Below are 25,402 nucleotides of genomic sequence, written 5' to 3'. Positions count from 1 at the left end.
TGCAGTACCTGATCTATGTGCCGGCCTGCCTCACTTCCCACAGGGGCTGAAATCAATTAGGCAAAATGGAGCTTTTAGCGTTCCTACAGCACCGAGCTTGACAGCCCTGAAGAATAATGAGGGGAGCAGCTTCTGCTGAACAAGCAGGTTGACTCTCAAAACATATGTGGGCTTGTTCATCGTGGCTGTTGGACACAGCTCTGATTACAAGCTTATTCAGGAGTGAGATAGTGTGTGGTTCTGCATTTTAATACCCCCCCCCCCCCCCCCCCCCCCCCCCCCACCCCCCCCCCCCCCCCCCATCATAAAAAAAATACAGGAGTCAAACATCTAAAGTCACAATACTTGTATTTTTTTATTGAAATATAATCGAACCCTGAGGCTAGATAAGAAGGCCACAGTTTGTTTGTGCCTCGTCTAGCTCCTCAGTCTGACACAGCCAGTTAGAACACAACAGACCTGTCCAAAAACACGCATTACACAACTAGTGTGAAAACTCCAATATTTTTTTTCCCTCTCTTATTGTTTAAATGGCCCCTCACATACTGATGAAGTTTCAGTATATACACAACTGAAATCAGTTGCATAATCCCAACAATATTTGGTGTCTATTTGAAAATGCTACCTCTCCAGTCATTGAAAACCTTAGTGATCAATTTAGCTCACATATAATCCAGGGTCAAATATATAAAACCATCATAATATATAAAATCAGTAGATTTATTTGTACCAGCCATGATGACAAATATGAGCAAGGTAACAAGAGCATAGTCAGCTTCCAGGAATAGTTTGGAAGTAACCGTATTTGCTTTGTTGCTCTGCATTAGGTGAGTAGATTGATCCCAGTTTTATGTCTGTGAAGCAAATGTAAAGCTTGAGCCAACTGCTGGTTAGCTTAGCTTCGTTTAGCACGAGTCAGAAAATCAAGCACTATTCAACAATAAGAAATAATCCAGGACATAAACCAACGTAAAACCGAGGTTTAAAACAACTGAGATTTTACCAGCTAATTATAGAGCTTTATCTAATTGGCTGTTACCTTTTGGCCAATTTCCAGTCTTTATCCTGAGCTAAACTAACCAGTTGCTGGGTACTAGTCCACATTGAAGAATTAAACATATTTAAAGTTACAAACTTGTCTCATTTTGACCCTTGTATGATTATCTTGTCAATGTGAGGCCATCCACATGAGCTTCAATAGAGTTGAGGTCTTAAATCTTATTTTATTTGATCTTTTGTACCTCAGGACCAACTTGTGTTTCTTCATCTTGGTCCACAACACATACATTATACGTCTCTTCACTTGAGAGCTTAAAGACAAAAAGGTCTTTGAGCTAATGAGAGTCCCAAAAAATGAAAAAGAAAAAAAATGTGGGGGAGTTTGTTTTTTTTCCTTTTTTTGTCCAGGTCTGGGACACACTGAGGTAACATAGACATTAATAAATTATTCAGTTGTTTAAAAAACACTTTGCAATAATCATATCAATAATTCATATCAATAATACAAAATGGTATCAAACATACATGATGCAACATTTTCATCAAACACATTCTTTTTTTTTTTTTGTCTTTTTTTGTTTTGTTTTTTTTTTACTTTTTTTTCTCCCCAACGATCCAGAGTCTGTTGCTTCATTGTTCTGTGATCAGTACTTCAATGTTTTCAGTCCTGCTCCGGAAACTCTCTGTGAGGTCCCTTGAACAGCAGATGCAGATTGACACTGTATTCTGTCTTTTGTTGAGGTTGATTCTCCACTTTCATGCTGAGGTGCAGTTGTATGCCGTCCACTTTGAGAGATTTTTCACACTCAACCTTCTTAATTCAAAACAGAATAATATGGAACTTTTCTTTCAATGCCTTTCGAATGAATCGATTCAAACTTCTTCTAATCTCTGTTACAATCATCGCAAAGGCAACAGGCATACACAGGCACACAGGGCTACGACACTATCGCCTATTTGCTTCATTTGTTGTTTGATTTTTACATTCAAATCACTCTGCCCGTGCCTTTTTGTTTCACTTACAGGATTGAACAGAAAAAAACATGCCAATAGGAAAGTCAGAAATTGTATTAAAAGTGCAAAAATGTATTCCTTCAAGAAAAGGTATTCATCCAGACAAAAAATGTTGTCCACCGAAACTTTAGTGCGATAACAGTACAAGCCATTTCATAGGTTATTAAATTGTACATTCCCATCCACCTTGCAACTACAAACATGTATACACTGAATATTTTGTTGCTTGGAGTGTGTGTGTGGTTTTCCTACACCTACAACAGAGCCTGTAGCTGGGTTTACATGGCTTTATCTGCCTGGTGGTCAGCAAGGCTTTCTCACTCTGACATAGTCCGAGGGCTACAGCATATATAAGCCCGATCTGAAAGAGTATTGTCATTTACCGAGCGTGTTTCATCTTAAGCACATAGTCCTGAATTCAGTGGTGCAGTCTGAAAAGCCCCTAGATTGAAATAAAGTGACATCACATTATTTTGGTTAGTGGCCAGTGCAATCAGCTTCTCCAGCCTGTTTCAGCTCTGAAACGAGAGGCTCCCATTATACTTTATTCTATTTCATTAAGAATTTCCTTTGTAAAACAGCATTGAATATGTTTTCATTGCCACCTATAATTAGATTTATTTATATCACAAATATAATTCAGATTTTCTCTATTTTTGATACAAAAAACATGGAAAGTATGTTGTGTTGAAGATTCTGTTAAGACTAAAAATTAACAAAAAATATATACAGTACATATATTTATTTATATATTAGGGCTATTGTTCTTACAGTACTGATGAAGACTGCACATATCATGCCATTGAAAATGACTGAAGAGGCAACCTAAACCAAACATAATTCCTTTGTTAAGTGGCTCTCATGTCTGTATTTTATGGGAAAATAATCCTTTAAGTGTCTGTAAACATGGCTGTTGACACCTCAGTGTTGATAAAAACCCTGTAATGTTTATATTAAAGTGTAACCACATACACCGACCAATCTCACTCTCTTTTACAATTATAATATTTAAACACGAATTCAACAAGTTGATATGGCCATGGCATTCACCTGTCAATCGATATGACACACTTTCTCAGCATCACGCCACATTTCTTTCACTTACTACAACACGTCCTTTCATCCTCTCTGAACTGACATCTCACAGCCAGTGACATCACATGACCACAAGGTACACGCTACACTCACAGAACCAGCAGCTCACTCATCAACAACACCACACGACATCTATTTTCATGGTGAGACAAAAAAAAATCACTGTCAGAGCTCTCATACTCATTCACTATGCCCTTATGGTGTCCACTCTTCAAAGAGAGAACAGCCTATCTAGAGATCACACAGGTGCTTTTCTCTGAGAAACGGTAGGGGTGTGAGGACAGAAATGTGATGACCATCAGTTTTGTTGTAGGTCTGTAATACACCAGGCGCCCTTTCCAGCCTGTTCCTCCCTTTTCCTTTCCTTTATCCAGGATACCTAAGTTCCGATATCCAGGTGATTGTGATATCCGTCGCTTGTTTTCCTCAGTCTGTCATCTTTGTGCACTTTTGATAATCAATTCAACAATACACTTTGATTGAGAAACAGTTCAGTGACACTGCTGTTCTGTGTTGAATACAGATGGGAGGGGTCGAGAGATCTTCAAAGGGGACCACAAATTGAGGATGGGAGGACATAGCACTCATTCCAAGGCATTTTGAAGGGCTGAGGGGACATCAGTCCGATACTGCAGATTCACGTGTCCTTGTGAATCCACATGCCCTCCGGATGCGTCCAGCCATTCAGCGACACCCCCCCACCTTTTGTGCTCCAGTAGTTAACCACTGCTGGGGGGTTCCCTGACATCTAAAAAGGTATGTGGGTGTGCGTGTGAGTGTGTGTATGTTATATAGAAAAACGAGGGAAGTCACAATATGGCACAGTGAAACCTGTGGGAACCAGTGGAACGTTCTGCTCTCCACTTCATCTTCTTTTTCTTCTTCTGGTTTCGCTCTGGCACCTGTTGTCTGTGGGTGTGGAGAAGGAGAGCAAAGCAGACACGCTTTGATTAAATAATCATACAAAATAATTAATTAAAAAAGATATGGTCGAACCAGTAATAGGTTTCACCTCTAATTAAGTTTTACATTAAGTGTTCATGGAAGCTGTAAGCAAATGACACAAATACAGATGATGCATCACAATCACTATGTTTCTATGCAGTCCTCGTACAACTGGCTTTCTACAGTCTGGCCACAAGAGGGCAATGTGGGTTCAGCAGTCCACACTTCAGTTAAGATTTTTTTTTGTGAGGAGTTTCCTTATGAGTCAGTTAGAGAGCTGGCATGTTCAACAATGAGAGCACTCCACTACTCCGTGGTTGATTTTCTTTTCACAAACACAGGGGTTCACAGCAGTCCTCGCCTGCTATGTGTGAGAACAATTCTTAAAATACTACTTGCTGCTCAATGGCCCTGGTGACAAGTCAAGGCCTTAAAACAGGATATGAACACATAGAAAACATGGACATAAACCAAATTCTTCTGAAATTACATGTGTCAAGACAGGAAATAGCTCTGGGACTTTACTCTCCTATTTCTATTCTTCTGTGCAACAATTTCACAACCCTCACACAGCAGTGTCATGCTCTCTCATTGTTCCTAACCTCTAAATAAATGAAATACAGTGAGAGTAAGAGGAATGATGGCTGGATGGTGACTGTAAGTGAATCTGTAGTTACCTTATAACACGGACCAGCTCATGAAAGGCTTTGTCCACATTCATCGGAGGATCCTTAGCACTGGTTTCAATATAAGTTATCTGAAGATGCAAACACAAATATTGAAAATAACGCACATTACTGGAGTGGTGTTGGTTGGTGAGTTGGAGTTTCACATTAATGAAATACATAAGGGATTTACAGTATAAAATCAGATTAGAATCGGCATTCAGCTCTTACAACCAAATGCTATGAAGCTGAGAAACAGGGTCACAAATAACAGCCCACTAAAGACCTGAAACTAGAAGGGAGTCACAGGAAGACAGGATTTGTTTAAGATCTAAAACACCCCCACAACCATTAATTCAGTCTCATCCTAGACAAAGACTGAGACAGATGTCATGATGCCAAGCCGCATGTGAACACTGCAATTTGCAAAGCTAAAAAGGGAACCTTGAATCCAAAATAGAAAAGAAAAAAAGCCTGACATAACAAGTCCCGAGAAGTCACATCTCTAGACAAAGCAAACTCAGCAACTCTGTGCTGAAAGCTGAGGTTACATTCTTAAGATTCACATTGTGTTACTGCAGTAGCTAACAAAAAGCTTAAGGGAATAAAGAAAAGGTTTAGTTGTGGAAATCAAATTAAACTTTATTGTACATTGTTTGTTTATTTCAGTTTCACCGTGACGGACACACATGAGTGATTTCAAGCATTGAACTCACTACTTACACTATGTTTTGCTGCCATCTCTTGGCCCTGGTCAGAGGTGACCTTTCTCAGATGAACCAGGTCCACTTTGTTTGCAACCAACACCATGGGGAAGGCCTCCCTGAGATGAAAACCACACACAAGTGATGTAAAACATCAGGTGCCACTGGCATTTGTATTAAAAGAAAGGGGAAAAAAACCACCATGTGCTTCACACTTTCTTCTGTGAGGTGTCAAATTTCCGAAACACTTAAATTCTTGTGAGCTAAAGAAAACCACCTAATATGGACAGACAGCGACTAGCTAAATCCTAGCTTCTATTTTTGTTCCAACACAAGCTCAACTTTTATTGGCTGTTGTCAGTCAGAGAACAGATACTTTTCGTTTCTCACAATGAACAGAGTTGTTCTGAAAACAAAAGTGATGTTGTGACCGACGGCCTGCAGCTTTTCAAGGGTGAGGCACAGAAGAGATCCATGGTCACTGCCTTCGCTCCAGATCCAGGAAAGACTGTGGAAAAATACCTACCAAGATATGACAATGCTACCAGTGCTGACTCAGCCACTTACTGCTGAGTCATCGAAACTGAAAACTGTCCAAGCTGAGGCTGGCAAAGTTTGGTATTCTGTGAGGATATGAAGTGACAAGGTAGCATTAAGTAAAAATGGCTTCTATTTTGAATTTTTGTATGGTGTTTTTGTTCTGAAATGGGATTTGGTAATTGTTGAGTCAGCCATAACAGCCAGATATGGTGGAGCTTACAGTACTAGGCCTTTGAAGTAAACAAAAGGTCAGAGGATCAGTTAAGTAAAAAAAAAAAAAAAAATCGTCAAGTTTTCCCAATAACATCTAATCTAATAATTATTATTAATCTTTTATTTATCCATCTAATAATTTTAGCCTCCTGTATGGAAATTTCCTTCTGCTATAGTTGGTGCACCCACAGTTTCTCAGAGTAATGGCTGAATGTACTGGGTATTTTAGGTGCTTTCTCTTCTATTTCACTTCACTCAATACTCTAGTTAAGATGACTGGGACAAACTCAGTCTTTATTTTGCTGCAACCACTCTAAAGTGACTCAGTCGAGTCAGGCCATACTGTTCCTCGATCACAGCTGTTATATTGGTGAAGAAAAATGGGATCTTAACCAATAGATATAACTTAAAGCAGAAAAAAAGACATGTGTTAAAAGTCTGTTCCTCAGAAAGAAAGGGGAAGTTGAGCTGAGGTCAAAGCATACGTCTTATCTTTACTAATCAAAAGACTTTTGAATGTTTTAACATCCCAACCAGTGAGAATGACTGGGCTGGTTGGATGATTTCTCACCTCTCTTTATCTCTACAGGAAAAAAAGACCAGCTATGGGTTTCAGGCTTGTGGTGTTTGACACTAAACCCATTTCAAAGAGTTCCTCTGGTTCTCTCTTTCAAGAAGACTTGTTTGTTTCAAGAAAGTCTCATACAAGTCTTAATACATCATTTAAATTAAATCATAAAATAATACTGTTTAAGTTAACATGAGTGTTGTAGACAATGGAAATATACATTCCAAAATACCTCAGTTTTACTTTGCAGGGTGTGTGTACATGGACCCACCTGTCTTTGACCCGTAGTATGAGTTGATGGAATCGGTCGACGTGTTCAAAGCTGGCCTTGTCTGTCACAGAGAAGACGATGAGGAAGCCGTCCCCTGTCCTCATGTACTGCTCTCTCATCGCACTGAACTCCTCCTGGCCGGCTGTGTCCAGCACTGGTGTGGGTGGAGGGACACAAATTAATTTGCATCATTCTGCTGCAGGGTTAGGTGTAGTGTTACCTTTTATTTAGTTTTTTTGATTACCCCATCTACACAACTGATTCAACATAGTCAATCAGAAACTTCTGACATCATAACCTGTACAGAGTGAAGGTTGTTCATATTAACTCTTGAGTCTTCCAAACTGAAAGCATCAGTTTGGTAAAACATTTAAATTGATATGTGTGTCATTGTTGCTTCAATTTCCTACACATAGATTTTGAGAACAAGAGTTTTTTTGTATGATCACCTCCACCCACACACTTTCATAATCCTAAGAGAAAGCCCCTTGTAGATTTTGGTGAACCTGTGACACAGTAATCTGTCCCCGACTGCCACCTTCAATCCCTGGTTGCATTTTACAGCTATTGTGTTTTCAGACCGTGGCAGAGCTAATTAGTTGTCAATACTTGATAACAGGCTATGTCAAGAGTTTACACAAAGACTCTTTCCTATAAACTATCAAACTGTTTCCCAGAGTTTTATACGCTTCCAGCAAATTGAATACTTCACAGGGGGAAGAATGTATAATTTCTCCCACATGCAGCAACCAAAACAGAGCTTTTTTCCCAAATTTTATATTAGGGAGTTACCATTTCAAAAACGTGTTCAGTGATGGATGTGTTTAAGAGAAAACTAAGAGGGAAATGAAAAATAAACAAAATAGTAGATGGGCCATGGACAAATATAGGTCATTCTCTCACACACATACTAGTCCACTCACCATCCAGTATTGCCCACTGCCCGTCTATCTCTGTGTGTTTCAGATACGAGTCCTCTATCGTGGGATCATAGTCTGGCACAAAGATCTTCTGGAAGAATTGGATGGTGAGGGCGCTCTTCCCAACACCACCATCCCCCACCACCACCAGCTTGTACGTTGGCAGGTTGTCACTTGGCACAGCGCTGGTTGCCATGGCTACCTCTACAGTGGTGGTAAAGGTGGGAAGTAGGCTAGTAGGTGGCTGATGAGACACGCCGGGCTGAAATGGAACAGAGAGAGAGAGAAAGAGTAAGACAAAGAGATTGACAATGAAGAGAGAAGGAAGCATCAGGCAGAGAGGAATAGAGAACATGTGAGAGAGGTGGAAAGATTCTTTGTTGTAGCTGCTGTTTTTTTTAATCACAATGGAGATAACAGACCACAGCTTGGAGTTGTGGCAAGATGGAAAAGAAAATCCTAAAAATAGAGAAACAAGAGGCAAAAGATACTAGTCCAGCACTAATCTAAACATATATTTTCAAACCTGGGTAACTTAGAGTGAAGTGAAAAGTGCAGCAACTGACATTTTATTTATTAAAAGTTCAACAGTTAGGCAACAAGTCATTTACACTCATTTTGCAAGACGTGCAGAATAGGATAAAATCGCCACACAATATCAAGTCAATTTTTAACTGTTTTAAAAAAAATGAAACAATTCAGTATAAACCCTAGAATGACTGTTGTGCACCATGCTGTGATCTCATGTAGGCTATCACAGTTGCATCAGAACAGGTGATAACTGCACAGAACATTATCATCACCTTGCTTTTGGTGAAGCAAGTCAAAACTGTACTCAACCCCAGCTGAGCTGTATCATTACATTAACCTGATAAAAGAGCAGGCGCAGAGTCGCCAAGAGGAAGCACCATTTTTTTTAAAGATCTGCCATGTTCAGCTTTCAGTCGTCTCAGTGTAACATTAGAGTCTCTCTGATTTGGATTTCTCTGCCACAGTTGTATTCCTGTTCTGACTTTCAGACAGATATGAGTTTCACTGTTTTCTGATCCACTCTCCTACAGCTATACGTATCGTCATTAATATACTTGTGACGCTAACCGGACATTCCCTCCAGCTTCTCCGTCATATCAAAAGCTTACCACCGAAAAACTGTGAAAGCCTTATCAAACAGACACAGGAATTGCAAAACTAGTTGTAATTATCACACTTGAACACTAGTGCCTGAATACTACTGAGACTAAATTAAGTACAGTATGGATATGAAAAATCCAGAAGTCGTTGATGACATTTTTCACAAAATGTCAATGACTTCTCTTGTGAGTTAAAAATCAAAAGTTCAGATGAGTTACAAATAATAGTTAAAGCTGGCACAATAAACCTAGTTGAATGAAGGCTTGTTGCTACTACTGTAGGCCTTATTGTCCTGTTGTATAGAAAACAAAATATCTACTTCCAACATTTATCAATTATTCATTGCATTATACGCATTTCAGAGGAAGTCAGGGGAACAGCTTGTACAGTATGTTCACTTATACAGTTGTACTTTAGGCAAGGCAAGGCAAGGCAGTTCAGTTACTGGAGCTTTAATATGTGTCCTGCGATCTTATGCTGTTGTGGCAAAAACAACTCACACCACAGCAAGCCACAAAGCTGTGAAAGAATGGGAGAGGAGCATGAAAAGAAGAGCTGGAGAGAAGAGTGAGAGAACTCTGAAACAGAAGAGTGGGGGAAAGGAAGGAAGGTCACATGAGGACAAAGTTGAATTGATCCATACACACCACTATTTTACCATCAGTTTCCTGTTTTTGGCCACTTTTGGTACGCTTATTTCTCCTGCCAGATTGTATCAAAAACAAAAACTGTCTTAGACACAAAATTAGTACATGCTTATAATAATCCAATTCAAACTGATGAGCTTTGATCTGATCAGCTGGCATATATCAGAATCACTTAGGACCACACACTGTGATTATTATTTCCCACTGTCAACAACAACGCTGTAGCAGACATCAGTCACAACACTCACAATAAATCACCAATCATTATGACCACAATTTGTGTATTGTCGTTTTATTTCCAGCCTGATTATGATCCAGCAAACACTAAATAGACTAAACTTGAACCACATTTTAAAATGTTAAGAAAATCAAATTCAGGCTGAAGTTGAGTCTTCATCCAAATCAAGTTCATTTCAAGGTTTCCTGTGGAGGCTTGGTGACCTAGTGCTATTGTGCAATGCTTTTATAGGTGGAACGGTGGGACCACAGTTTGTGTCAGCGACACCACACATTCTACCCTCTGGTTGCAAACTACTAATTTCATGCTAACACTAGCATGAGTGTAGCTTCACGTGTGTATATTTGTGGTAAAAATTTGAAGCTCGATTTAAAAGCATGCCGACGATTGAAGTCGAGCCACCCACAGTGTTAGTAGAAATCTTAATATGAAATCTATCTATCCCACCTCACTGTGAAACCTTGAAATTTATGGATTTCATTAGCCTGTAGCAACAGCCAAAAGCACACAAAAACACGCACATTAACTCAGTACAAGCAATACACCCCCACTACCCACCCACACACCCTCCTTCATCCACCAGGAAACAGCTGTCAGCTGGCCAAAGTCCATCCTTTCGTGACAAACACAATGGAGGGAAGGAAGATGTTTCCTTCCTTTCCAAAGCGAGCCAGCCAATCAATCAGTCTGCAGAAGTCAGCCTGCCAGGTTGGGCAAAAAATTCCTCGGCCAAATTCCTTATGTTAGAAGGATTTTTTAGGCAGTCACAAAGTGTCAACATAGGTGTCTAAGCCATTATCCTATTTCAGAGGAGTGTCTTGGATGGATTTTCAATGCAGTGCATGGAGAGAAAAAACACAACAGCTTGAGAAGCACCATGAAATCACAGAACCTACCACAAGTTGAGGTTTCCACACCAATCATGCATGTCGTGGCCCAGCTGAAGCCAAGTCAGGTCACAACCATGTTGGGTGTGTCAGTATTTTCCCCTGTGAGTCTCTTTGGTGGGGTACACATTTTTCTGAAAAGCCACTGGTCTCATGCAGTGAGACTGAAATAATGCACAAACACCACTTTAAACCAAATTGCCTTGAGAGTAGAAGCTTGCTTTGGGAAATTTTACTATGTGTACAACCAAAGTTAGTCATATAACCAATGTGGTAGACTACATACAAACCATACAAACCAGAAAGTTTCATCAGGCCGACCAACATTGAAAAGATATCTTACAGCATGATGAATAACACTTCAGCCATGTCCACACCGGTGCTTAAAAATCTCAATTTTGACTAAATTTCCCACCAACGAAAAAAAAAAAAAAAAAAAAAAGAGGATCCAATGGAAAACAGCAATCTCTTATGTATTGTAGAAAGGAGTTTATACAACAAAAGTCAGTTAAATCCTTACATCCCACCCACCATGGCATCAACTAGATATTTCAAGTAAACAAGATAAGGTCCAATCAAAATTAATGAAGAGCCATATCATCACTTTCAGTGATCACTGGGACATAAAACTGCATGTATTTCATCACTTGTCAAAGTATTTTATGACTTTGATGAGAGTAATATGAGTTATGACCAAAACATCTTCTGTCAATTCTACATTTCAGCTTTTTCAGTATTCCACAACCAAACTAAATATACATTTTCATCTGTCTTTACTACTTGTGATAAGTGGGAGTCAAGTGATGGGACACTTTGTCATTGTTTTTGGTCATATCCCAAGCTAAGCAGTTTTTGGGGTTGGCGTGTTTCATTTGTATAGCAGCAGACAATGAATCCCAGATTGTCTCTTAATGATACTGAAACTTTGATGCCCTGCTTTAAAACAAGTCCAAATGCTTGGTATGGTCTTAGCAATAAGGGTTATCCTGAGAGAATGGAAATGTCTCTTATCTTAAAAAAAAAAACTAAATACCATGGTTTCCTGAAAATTTGGTATAGTCCAAATTTCTTTAAAAAATTGGGTACCTTTATGGAACATATGATAAGGAAAGGGTGTGTACCCAAGAACTCATCACCCTGGTAAGCAGTGAACTGTTATGTTGGCTCTCTTGCTTGGACCTTCCTCATTCTCACTTTCTGTATGAGCTGGCAGCAGTCTGCTTTATTTTTGTTCTTTTCTATTATGTCCATCTCAAACGTGATTGTGTCAATACAACAGCTCGATTGGCTTGATATTTTGTATCTTGTTTGCCAGTTATAAAGACAAGACAGTTTTTTTTTTTTTGTGAGCTGGGCAGGATAAGTGTCATCATCCTTCGCATTACTGACTTTTCCATTAGGCATTCTTTAAGTGGTTTGTTTCTTTCCTCTGGAGGTCTCTGAGTATGTATGACTGACAACCCTGATATGATGATTCTGCATAGAAGCTACTGTGTAAGCTGAGAGGAGGCAACATATTGATACTTAAATTCCTGAAACCAAACACTCTATCCACATCTATTCAAATGTACTGGATTCTGTGTGTTATTTCACTTGATTCATCACGTGAACAGCTGATCTCAACAGCTCTGGATAGTCAGGAAATATCTCAAGTTTCTCTGCATCCATGGTGACAACTACCAAAGGGGGGTAAACCAAAGATGGAGTCAGTCAATTTGCAGAACATTTGCCTACACTGATATGTGACTCTCTTGGTGTGCGCTAAACACATCATTGTTTCCAGTGATTGACACTGGTGTACACACTTTGTGCTGCTCTGCTTGTCTGCGCTGCCTCTGATGGCTCAGTGAGGTGGTAAGCTACCAGGTGAGTCCATAGATTTGATGATGTAGGAAGGTAGGTAGCTGCCTTTTACAAAGTTGACAAACAGCTTCTGACTTTCATGGTATAGAAACATATCCACTCGCTGCTTCTGAGATATTTTGGTGCTGTTACACCTCTGCTCACTTTTCTCCTCCATCTTCGTAACAAAACAAGACGTCATTGTCTTTAGCCTAGTTTAGGTCAATAGGGCATGCAATAATAAGAGTAGCTATCTTCTCCTCTGCTGGATCACAGGGCAACCTCCTTCAGATGGTTTGATGTGCTTATTGAGACTTTAGCCTGCATTTCCAATGGGTCGTTGGAACTGACAGCCTGCATATTGTGCATATTAACATTTAACATAGCTGAACCTTGTACTAGTTCTCACAGCTACTCCATAAAGGCTCCCTGGGCTCCTGAGAAGTGGCTTGTTTCTTCCCTGGGAAAGGATAAAGACACTTCCCTCCTCACAAGGGAACAAAGCAGCAACATAACTCACAGAACAGGAATAAGGAGGGACATGGTGCACACCCCAGGCTGTACTGTACCACTGATATCAACTCTCTCACTGATGTTTCAAAGGAAGTGTTAAGACATAGGCTAGTTCAGAGAGTTCACCAAAAATCAAGATGCTGTCATATGGACAACTGTAGACCAACTCTAGCGTAATTTAAACATTTTTTTTTTAAAGAATTTGCGAATGAAAATTTGTAAACTTTCCCTGAATGTTGAAACCCTGATTTTGGATGATTAGTATAAAATGAACTCTAGTTTTGTCACCAAGACAACTAAGGTAAAAGCAATAAGACTACAGTAAAAAGTCTCAGTGAACTGGGTCCGATACAAATAAAACTAAAAAAAAAAAAAAATGAGAATGATGAGTGTCTCTCTATCTTAATACCTCTAACATCTCCCTCCCACAAATTTGGTCTTATTGAACAGGGTTGTTTCTCTACCACTGATAACCTGTGTATTCAGATGCCAATAACCTTTAGGTGTATGAACTCAACCTGACTACTAATGTGTATATATGTAGGCCATTTCAATATCAGTCCATTTATATTAAGTAAGCTGTAAATGGTGATAAGAAAAATGAGGCTGGTCCCCTCATCACATTTCCTCCAACAATGACAGTTCACACCCTAATCTAACACATATCTTGCAAGTGCAACATTAGGCCGAGAGGAAAACGTGTGTGTAGCTAAAGAGGATGGCTCTATGGTAGATCACATGACTGTGGGTCGTCACCAGTGACTCACTTGGCAGTCTTCAGTCTCATGCTGCTGCTCTTTGAGATCCCATTTAGCCTAACCATAAACTGCATGGATGTCTTTTTCATAATACTGTACAACACCATTTCAAGATTATTATTTTTTCTGTAGAGGAGGCTGCCACTCAATACAAATTCTCTCACATAGCCTACAATCCAAATATCACCAGTAGCCTACTGTGACCTGCCTGGGTTATTTCATTCTCTGACCTTTCCATTCATTTAGGCTACACTAATAATTTACTCTTTTTGTTTTCCAACCAGGTCATAACACGTCAAGACAGTATCCAGTAATCAATGGCACAGAAAAAACAATTGAGCACTTGTTGCATATGTGCACTTTGCTGATTTACAGTAGGGAGAAAAAATAAATGTAGGCTAATGAATCTCTAAGATGTAGCCTAACAGGTTGGGAGGATTATAAACCCCTCTACTTGATGGTGAGATAGGCTAAATATCTTAATTTCTTATACCCATTAGACACACCACTGACAGCAGACAACCTTGGTCTAAAAGAAAAAACATTAACACCATGTTGTTGAGCCCAGCTAGGTTTGGCAAAAATAAGATAGGCTACTATTATTATTATTATTTATCCAGGTCAGGTACCGTTCATATACAATAAACCTCCACACATCACATAAGGTGTTTTATCCGTTACTCTTGAGCAGGTCAGGGGACATTTGCTCTGCCTAAAAGCAATCATCTATCATTTCTAATTAATTTCCTTTTCTTCATTTGTCAGACCACAAGCCTGCTTTTCTATAGGCCAACCTTTTGTCAGAGTTGGCAGTTTCCAGGTCTGAGGAATCAGTTTTTACTAAGCGGAGACACCAGGCCAATACAAATGTAGGCTATAGATCAGTCTTCTGATCGGGAAACACAGTATCTACGAATCATCCCAAGTGGGATTTATGATTGGTCAGAGCAGAGGTCACAATTAAGTTTCAGAGAAAGTGTAAAACAGCATGCAAAAAAAAATCATACCAACATTAGCCTATTGGCTAGGCTACTCATCAGCAATAGCACTAGCAGTGTTTGACATTTCTATGAATTAATATTGGCAGGATAAGAGTAGGTCTACCCCAGACAGCCAAATTATCTGGTGATTTCACTTTGCTATTAATAGTGATTAACGTGCTTGTGTGTGTCACTACACTCTGTGTGTGTGTGTGTGTGTGTGTGTGTGTGTGTGTGTGTGTGTGTGTGTGTGTGTGTGTGTGTGTGTGTGTGTGTGTGTGTGTGTGTGTGTGTGTGTGTGTGTGTGTGTGTGTGTGTGTGTCTCTGCGGACTGACTGGTGCTTCTGAATGATCTCATCCTATGATTTGATACATGAAGAATCTCTCTGTTCTCCCTGTCCAGCTGTTAAGTCTCCACACCATTTCTCCTTCAGCTGGACACCGCTGTGTGTACACAGCTGGCATAGATACGCTGGTTAAAATACATACATTACATACAGTACAAGGTTTCGTATTCGTTTCTGTCAGACGAGAAAAGACGAGAACTGTGTTTTTCTTCTTTTTTGTTTCGTCCCCAGGGGATTTTTTCTCTCTTTTTTTGACACACACAGGCAAGGCCCGTCTGTGTGTGAGAGCGAGTATGAGTGTGTAAGGGGAAAAAGAGAGAGAGAGAGACAGCGAGGCCGTATGGAAAACCGACAGTAGCCGCCCCTGAATAACGGATTTCTGTTGCTTCATCTCCCTTGAAGTTTGCAGCAAAAAAAATGAATTTCCGCAAACCGTTCACAGTGGTTGTTATACCCCATTAAAACAAGCTAACCCTCAGTGACCGCTCGCGTTGTCTTTAGTCGAAATTGTGACAATTAGCTCGGCTGCAGTAAGTTGTTTATACACTAGGATTTTACATTGAGGGTAGGTGTTGCCTTAACTGTCCGTGAATTACAGACGCACGCATTCACGACCTTCTCAGTCTCCGCAGGAAAGCTACTCACCGACACGAGCTCCTCCGGTGTCGTGGACTCCAAGGAAAAAAAAAAAAAAAAAAAAAAACACAACCCGTCCTCACACCGACATATTCCTCCTCATCTTTTTCTCCCTCGGCTTCAAGCCACCGCCGCCCTTTCGCCGCAGATGGGAGTGTGCTCCCCACATCTGCGAAACAATACGTCGAGTAGCTAATCTTTGTATTGCAACAGCTGATGTTATAAATAGAAAAGCCCCGAAGGGGTGGCCACCGTTTCTGTGAAAACACGAAACGACTAAATATTGATTTTTAATTATGTCATGACATCGGTATTCACGAGCAACTGGAAATGATGTGTTTGTTTTATATCATGGTGCATGGTTTCTTTTTAAAATTCAGAAATCTCACGAGGCGTTAAAAAGAGTTCCCCTTTTTACAGTAATGGACTGTTCCCACATATAGCGGACTGCTTTAAAGGGATAGTCTTGTCGAATTAGACGTTCCTAATTTAGGGAGAATCGAATGGATTCATCAAGGGGGGGAAGAAACGTGTGTGTCTGTGGGCAGTGGCTACAGATTTTATACACATAGCCTACTCAGTGAGCACGTAATTCTCCTCAAATATTTGTGAACCATATTAGGCTACATGCTTCAGACATAAAGACCGAGAAACTCAGCACGAGAGGCTAACTGAGGTTTCCTGTTGTCAGGTTATCCAGGTCAGTTATTCACTCCTCTGTCTTAAGGTGTTTCTTTAGTCCACAACTAAATACAACCAATCTCATTTCCTGACTAGAGCATGGACAAAGAAGCCTATTGTGTGTGCTCCTAGCCTTTTTCACACAAGAAAATTTGAGAAAAGCACAGGTGTTAACAACATTGGCTCTGTTCTACTCAAGTGTCCCAGTAAGTCATGAGAGAGTGATGGCAAGCCTCAACCCCCCCTGGAGCTGAAGCAGCTAAATGAAATATATTAATCATATTATTTACACTTGGGCTTTTTCTACTGTGATATGTCTCAATGTTTGGCCATGTAGCTACAGACATGCAATAGAGTTTGGCATGTTTTAGATGAGAGCAGAGTTTATATTTAGCATAAATAAATCATCTGTACAGTGAACAGTTTGATTTTCTTAGGGGTCAAAGAGACAGATTAGGATCAGATCAATTCTGGAAAAATAGAAGTGTACATGGATGTATGTGCACACTTCTTGAGAGCACAAGGGTAAAGATGGCATAGACCCCTGTAGACTTTTCCTAGTGTACAATAGAGGGTTTTCATTTGTTACTGATTTTGAAGTGCAGAGCCCACTGCTGAGGGACGACGCATCTGTATGCAGCTGCACGAGCGCCCTGATAGCACACTGTGTTTTGCGGCGGAGGGATTCAACTTGCAGTGCAGTGTGTCGTGCCCTTCGGGGATGCATGCAGTGTGAGTTTCTTAACCAGCACCCGTGAGGTTGTACCCACTGCTCCTGCTACGTGTCATATACATGCTGTCTGGTAATGCAAGTCCACATCACATGCCAGGTTGAGTGAGCACCCTGCTCTATTACTGACAGATGACAGGTGAGTAAATACCCATAGACTTTGAAAAGGTGAAGCCCCCTATAATGACTAGCCTAAATAATAGAAGTGCACATTCAGTGCATAAATACCATCTACTTGATAAATTACAGTAAGAAATGCATTGCAGGTAGCCTAACTCTACACTACACTTGACTACACCACACTACACTACACACTACACATACACTAACACTACCAGAAAGCAATCTATATCATTGCGTCGGTGCGTCCTCCTTTCACCTTCTTTTCTACCTTGAACAGTCTCTGACCTAAACCAAGAGTTGTTTGAAGAGAGATGCCTCTCTTACTCACCAAAAGTTACCACTACTGATAAATCTAAGTGAGTCAAATCTGTTTGTTGTTGTCTTTGAGGAGGAGTGCTAGTCAGATCTAGATCAGATGTGAAGAAAGGTGCTGAAAGTATTGCCTTGTTTTGAACTTGACAACTTTGCCTTTTCACCTTACTGGATTTAAAAGGTTTTTCATGGTGTAACAACTGTATTAATAATATACAGGCCATAATATTATGTCAGCTTATAAAACAGAAAGGTGAAATCCGGCAATCTGATTGGTTGTTAACCGTGGTATAATGAGCATATACCACAGCCTGTCGTGATATATTGCTTAAAAATACAACAGTGTGGTTAATGAACAAATACTGCCATTTTAAAATGATAATAAACTAAATAGAATTAGCACAGTAATCTGATGATCAGCTCCATCAGAGCTAAACCAGTGACCCCACCTACTGTAGCCTTGACTACATCAGGCCAATGTCTATTAGTATGCAGTTTTTGTCTGTTTTATAACTGGTTGAATTGACTAATAATATCAGTGAATGTGGTTTTGTTTTTTGTTTTCTTGGGAGGACAAGATACTCATCATATTGGTTGTTCTTACACTTCTAAATTTCTATGAGTCAACATCGTAGTGCATAAAACTTAAAATGTTACAGTAGCCTACTCTTCAACACTCATTTTCTGCAGTAGGCGTTTAACCACTGAACTCCTTGCAGTAGCAAAGTGCTGATGTCCAGACCACTATAAGTGTTCCAATCCAATACAAATCATAACCTAGGTCCCCTCATCCAAGCCAGAACCATGGCCAGAACCTGCCATCTAGCAGAAAGTACTGATGCATGACATCTAAAGACATCAAGAGTTGGAAAGCAGCTTATTAAAGAACACTAACTAATAATTTGGCATTTAAATACAAACAAAATGTAACTTTGGAGATATAAATTGAGGAAAAGGATTACACAAAATATGTTATTTTATGAAACCTATTCAGCTTTTTGATGAGGCTGCTTTCAACACAGTAGTAACATGTGGGTAAATGTAGTATCTTATCAAATAGATTTGCTTGAACAACTGACAAATGATTCAGAATCATGTCAGGGTATGAATGGCATTTGAACTACAAACAGCTCAGTGGTTAAAATCTATTGATTACTTTTATCAAGCTTAAGCAAATTCAGCTGCCTGTCTTGAGCCTGTATTGTGATAAGATCATTCACTCCACCCATTGTAAAAAAAAAAAAAAAAAAAAAAAACATTGATCAGATCAGTGATCAGATGAAGACAAAGTTTCCTTACATATCAGTACCAAAGTAGAGTTATGATTCCATTACTTCTATATACAAACCTCAGAAATATTAGAGGTCAGGACTTCTGTGACCACAATGGTGTGCACAGCCATGCATAATGTAGTATAAGTGCAGATGTGGGTGTATATGTTCAGGAAAAAAAAACATATGCACACATTTTTCACATTACTGGTCAGACTGTTTATGTAGAAGTCCATTGCCAGTAACTGTCAGAGATGAGAGAAGGGAAGAGAAAGCTTGATGTACATTTTACCTCTGTAAATAGTCCGGGCATTAGACTGGTTTTATAGCTCATGTTTCAGTGACTAAGTGAAGGGAAATTAAGTGGTCTCATTCTCTTGGTATGTTTTCCTGGTATCTCCAGGAAAATCTACTCTGTTTAAAAGCATGTACAGTATATAGGCCATACACACTCACACACCAAGCATGCATTCACATTAGCAGTCCACATATTTTATAGCAAAGAAAGAAAGAAAGAACATATTTTGTTCATGAAATCAAGCACGTTTTAGCATTTACAGTTTTTATTTGATCTTTTTTAGATTGAAATCGTTTTACACTTAATGAGTCCAGATTTATGACGTGCAAAAAGACATAGGCTGCCTTTGATCCATAGTGTAAAAGGCAATAGTGAATAGAGTAAAAGTGCACATTTGTTCAATTTCAGGCTATAAGCCAAGGGAACAGAAGCTCTCTTATCAGGTATGGTTTCACTATCCACAATAACCACACCCACATTAACACTTAAGTTACCACAGATGGAAAGGGTCTAAATATCCTTTCACCAGTTCAAATTGCTTGGTAATACTAATATTCTGTTGTTTAGATAGCATTAGATGTCTACCATGTTATCCATGGGCCAACAGGTTCGTCAACGCCAGCATCACCAGAGCAGTGCTGAAATCCTGCCATGTTAAGATTTTTTGATTACTTTTCCTACCGTGTGTTACTGTGTGACATTGTTGGCCAGTCCAGCTACACCCCAACAAAATCAAGTCAGTCACACACCTGATAGTGCTTTTTCCTCACATCTCCAGGAATGCGCATCTCTACACAACGGCATGGAAAAAGGAAACCATCGACCTAGATCTATGCAGATCCAGTGCATTTGATTTGTGATAATATATTATCAGATTTTTATTTGACATTTACCATAAGGTCTTCTTTAGATACGGGAGACCTTGAAAATAAAAAGGACTTACTGTATATGTTATGTTCTGTCTCTGTTTTCCTGGTAATGTTCCTCAAGGAGTCACACACTTCTGCTGTTTGACGTAAGGATTTATTGATTTAGGCTTTGGAAGACTTGTAGGAAGCAATCAAGAAGTGGTGAATTGATGGACTGGGTTACTGATTTATTCATTCACTGAGAGGTCACTCCACTGAATTGGACAGCAAGTTGATGGGATCTTAATTTGAGAATTGATTGCTTTGTGTCTCATTTTTCTTCAGATGCTGCTGCTGTTTGCAGGACAGGGTCAGGCAGAGTGTATGGCAGCCCTGGACATACAGTCACAGGAAGGTCATTGACTATGAGTACAATTAAACTGAACCAGATATGTTCAAATCTTCTATCCTGAGATGAATAATTATAGCATATGTTCAGTTTCTAATGACGATTTTCTCAAAAAATCCACTTCTTCATCATGTCTTGTGTAACTTCCTTGTCATTGATCATTAGGCACCAGTGACGTAGTTTTGTGTGTTTGTCAATATTTATCCACTGACACATAAAGGGCATATAGTATGTGCACATGTATTCATGTGTGAAGAAGACTGAGACTGACACTGAATTCTACACATTTCTTTGTCCAGCAAATAATCTCCATGACATCTAGGGATACCATCAAAATCTTCTGACTCTTCTTTATTTGCATGGATGCATTCTATCCTAAAGAGATACTTTAATGTATATTGCCTAATTAATATAAATGTATAATTCAGAGAGCCTGTGTAAGAGGTTCCTGTGACCGTCAATTCTCAAAAAAATGTTCATGCACTTCCTACCTAACTTGTCAGGCAGTTGCAGAGATTCGGTATCTTCCAGCATGCATTGTGCTTCCAGTCCATCGCAGGACTGACACAGATTTGTTTGATGATAATTATGATAATGGCATATGAATGTCATGAACACACAAACTAACCATATTCCCTTGTATCATTATGCTTTGTGTGCTGTTTTATTAGAGGTTGAGAGCTCACAAAATGAATAGAATAGAATAGAATAAGGGATTTTTTCTTGTTTTTTTCTTCAAACACACACACATTATGCACACGTCACACACTTACATTGCCTCCTGCCTGTTTCCATGGAGACAGTTGTGAGCTGTTTCTTCTCACTAGGATCAGACCGTCTGACTTGATCACAATGCATATGCACACACACACACACACACACACTTGCATGCACACATATTGTAAAAGGGTAGTTATGTTTTTTCAACTGCCACACTGTCCTACTTAGGGATTATCCTCCCATGTAGGCTACTATCATCATTCTACTGCTGTTATGTTGACTCTACTGATCCAGTCTTCTCTGTCTGACTTTTCTATTTTCTGCAATAGCTTCTCCTCTCCAATTTTCTGCAGAGTTTTATGTTGAAAGTATTCATGTTTTTATAAATACATCGCTTTTCATATTGTAATTTAACAAATACTGTACATAGTGTAAAACACTGCCAGTTCAGAGGGCAATGACTCTACATTGAATTACTGTCATCAGAGGTCATACACACTGCACACGGTCTTAAATACTGACAGTTTTCTCACTAGTGTCTTTAGTAACTGCACAGCTTTCACTTCCTCCTCCAGCAGTGCCTTGTGCAGCCACTCAGGGTTCTAATACACATAGGTCTACAATAAATAATAATAAATAAAAAAATCGACAACCGATTTTTGTGTGTGTGGTTTTTGGTCATTTTCTCCAAAACCACCGGCCCAATTTCAACCAAACCTTCTGCGTTGGACTCCCCTCGGACCCCCAGATGATATATCCGAGTTTGGAGAAATTTGAAGAAATTTTAATTTTTGGTTAGATTTTTTCAATATCGCCATTTCCTGAATTGTTCTTTAATTTATCCAAAGTTGACTAACTTAATTTAATTGTTTTCTGTCCTAGTCCATGAGTCCTGTAGGACTAGCTAAAAGTTCACATTCTGTTATAATGCTTATTTGCAAATAAAGAAGTCATTCTAGCAATACAGCACCATCCTGTGTTGCAGTGGTATATCAGCAGATTACAGTATTGTTTGATGGCAATCTACTAAATATTTGATTACTTTCTTTGCTGCCTCGGGCTGATGCCACATTCCTGCACACTGCAAAACCCCAGCATCCATCCATCCATCTTAGTCAATCGGGCCTGACACATATTATGCTTATTAATAATATTTTACCTACAGTCAAAAGTTTGAACTCACATTCTCATTCAGTGGTCTTTCTTTATTTCTTATTACTTTCTCTACATTGTAGATTCAAGACATTAAAACATTGAAGGAAAACAAAAGTGTTATGTCACCTGACCTAAACCCAGCTGAGATGGATGAGTTGGACCGCAGAGTTAAGGCAAAACAGCCAACAAGCGCTCAGCACCTCTCAGAACTCCTTCAAGACTGTTGGAAAACTGTTAGGTGACGACCTAGTGAAGCTGATGAGAGAATCAAAAGTGTGCAAAAAGCTGTCAAGAATCTAATAAAACATATTCTGCTTTATTTAGGACTTTTTTGTTTACTAGCCTACATAATAGTTGTGAGTTTGAATCTACAATGTAGAAAGTAATAAAAACAAAGAAAAAAATATTGAATGAGAAGGTGTGTCCAAACTTTTGACTGGTAGGCTAAGCTATAGTCATTGTAGGCTACTAATATTTTACCAGTTACCCTAACCTGTGGAAAGAAAATGGAGCACAGAGTAGGCTACTACTGCGATTTTTTCACTCCACTGTGAGAATTACAAGGTAGATGTGACTAATGTTTGCTTGATTTGTATTGTTTTAATTTAATTCAATCTAATTTAAGATTGCATTAGCCTAACACCGTGTTTAGACAATTATTCTATCTGGGACTCTTTCTAAATCTGGCTAATTGACATGGTTTAGTCAGGCACACATCATGACATGATGCCCCATGTTTGAGTATGAGGGGCCATCAGACCTACCTCAGGCCTTCCACACTCTTAACAGTGGGTGGCAGTAATGCGCAATAATGCTGGTTGGCTGTCATTGGCCGAATAAGTAAAGTTCACAGAATTTAAAGAGGTCGGGGAAAGGAGGAGTTCTGTCAACATGGCTACTAGCTGGTCAGTCGCCACCAAAGAGCTCTTCTGTCCGGTGTGCCAGGACATCTTTAGAGATCCTATCCTGCTTCCTTGCAGTCACGGCTTTTGTAACGTCTGCATACAGCAATGGTGGAGAACGAGACAGACAACCTCGTGTCCCATCTGCAAGGCAGTGTGCCCCGGGTCTGCACCGCCGAGGAACCTGGTGCTGAAGAACTTATGCGAGGCTTTCCTCCTGGAGATGGAGTCAGGGGTGGTCTGCCCCCAGCACACCGAGAGACTGAAGCTCTACTGCCTGGACCACCAGACGCCCGTCTGTGTCGTATGCAAGCACTCGAACCAGCACCGAAACCACAGGTTTACACCCGTGGACGAAGCCGCGCAGCTTCACAGGGAGGACCTGTTGAAGCGGCTGAAGCCTTTACGGGAAAAGGTGAAACTGTTCCACGAAGTGATAACGAAATGGGAGAAAACGGATGAAGACGTAAAGAATCAGACTAAAGACACAGAGAAGAGGGTGAGACAGGAGTTTAAGATGCTTCGTGCGTTTTTGGAAGAGGAGAAAAGCATCAGGATTACAGCGCTGAAGCAAGAGGAGACGGAGAAAAGGGAGATGATCAAGGACAAGATCTCGGGTCTGAGCAGTGTGATTAACAGCCTGGAAAGTACCATCAGTACCGTAGAGGTAGCTCTGTCAGACGAGGACACGTCTTTCCTGTTGAAAGTCAACACTCTGAAGAAGGAAACTGAGCGTCCCCTGCCGGATGATCCACAGCAGATCTCTGGAGTCCTGATCGACGTTGGCAAACACAGAGCAAATATAAGCTTCAGGGTCTGGTGCAAAATGATGACGAGAGTGTCACTGACACCCATAGCCCTGAATCCCAACACTGCCCACGAGAAGCTGCACCTGTTTGACTGTCTGACCAGCGTGAGATGTGGACTGAGACAAGATCTCCCCTCAACCCCAGAGAGGATGGAGCACCGAGCTGTCCTGGGCCTTGACGGATACCACTCAGGGAGACACGGCTGGACAGTGGAGGTGGGACTCAGTGAGGTGTGGGCACTGGGTGTGGTAACAGAGGGAGCTCAGAAGACAGGAAACATACTGTCCGGGTTGTGGATGGTGAGGTTCTGCAATGGTAAATTCACAGCGTACTCCCCATCATGTCCAGCCTGTGTCCTCCCACTGACGGACAGGTTTTCCACAGTCAAAGTGCACCTGGACTGTGTCGCAGGGAAGCTGACTTTCTTCGATGCACAAACTGACACAGTCATACACACCTTCACGCACACGTTCACTTCCAAAATGTATCCATACATCAACACCTGGAGCATCCATCCACTGAAGATTTTACCTATAAAGTTATCGACAGTAGCACACCCGTTAAAGACGTGGATCGAAGAGAAGTTAACATTTTGAGGTGAGGAAGACAATTGAAAGAAATGTAGGGAACAAAAATTTAAGTTAGGCTACTAATCTACTGCACTAAACTGAACATATGTAGCCTAAACAAATTGTAAGCAGTGTTGGCCTAAGATGCAGCATGATTATTTATGTAGGTATAGAGACAGAGAGATATGTGCAATGTTAAAAAATAAAAAAGACCATAAAATGGTAGTTGACAACTCAGGTGATAATATTAATGCCATCAAAGCCTGCTCAAATGTGACACCTCTGAGAATAATGCTGACGTGGACATTTCCCACCAACCCGATGGCAGCAAAAATGTAAATAGTTGCACACGTTTTACCATTATTGCCTCTGTGTTTTTCTCATTTTACACATTATTGAGGTTTATTCATCATAGTGCTACTTTGGTGGTCAGATTGTGACATCAAACAATACGGTAGTCAGAAAGATCCTTGTTCTTGTTTTCTCTCTGACACCGTTGGAGTGCCTTATGTTTCACATGTAAAAAAATGTGTTTATTAAGATTCTGAAGAACAGTTATTTGTTATTGAAATAACTATGTTGAAGAATGGTTGCTTGCATCATTAAAACAAGGTTCACCTTCACATGTTAAATTTATTCACATAGCCTAAGTTAATGGGACA

At 40.0% G+C, this 25,402-nt stretch overlaps 2 protein-coding genes across 2 annotated transcripts; one reads left to right on the top strand and one right to left on the bottom strand.

Moving 5' to 3' along the window:
* Nucleotides 1–1,759: 1,759 nt before the first annotated feature.
* Nucleotides 1,760–15,985, bottom strand: mrasa (muscle RAS oncogene homolog a). The gene is made up of 6 exons (XM_083996282.1): nucleotides 15,923–15,985; nucleotides 7,938–8,196; nucleotides 7,015–7,168; nucleotides 5,442–5,541; nucleotides 4,731–4,810; nucleotides 1,760–4,017 (listed from the first exon to the last, which is right to left on the bottom strand). Exons 2-6 carry the CDS (start codon nucleotides 8,128–8,130, stop codon nucleotides 3,918–3,920), a joined length of 627 nt encoding a protein of 208 aa, XP_083852408.1. The 5' UTR covers nucleotides 8,131–8,196; nucleotides 15,923–15,985; the 3' UTR covers nucleotides 1,760–3,917.
* A 7,366-nt stretch (nucleotides 15,986–23,351) lies between these two features.
* Nucleotides 23,352–24,767, top strand: LOC311004766 (zinc-binding protein A33-like; the record flags this gene model as incomplete). Its single annotated transcript, XM_083996935.1, has 1 exon — nucleotides 23,352–24,767. One exon carries the CDS (start codon nucleotides 23,352–23,354, stop codon nucleotides 24,765–24,767), a length of 1,416 nt encoding a protein of 471 aa, XP_083853061.1.
* Nucleotides 24,768–25,402: the final 635 nt, after the last annotated feature.

The sequence above is a fragment of the Trachurus trachurus genome (assembly GCF_905171665.1).
Source record: "Trachurus trachurus genome assembly, chromosome: 21".
Taxonomy (NCBI): domain Eukaryota; kingdom Metazoa; phylum Chordata; class Actinopteri; order Carangiformes; family Carangidae; genus Trachurus; species Trachurus trachurus.
The sequence above is the reverse complement of the archived record's forward strand: the minus strand, read 5'-3'. Positions and strand labels throughout refer to the sequence as shown.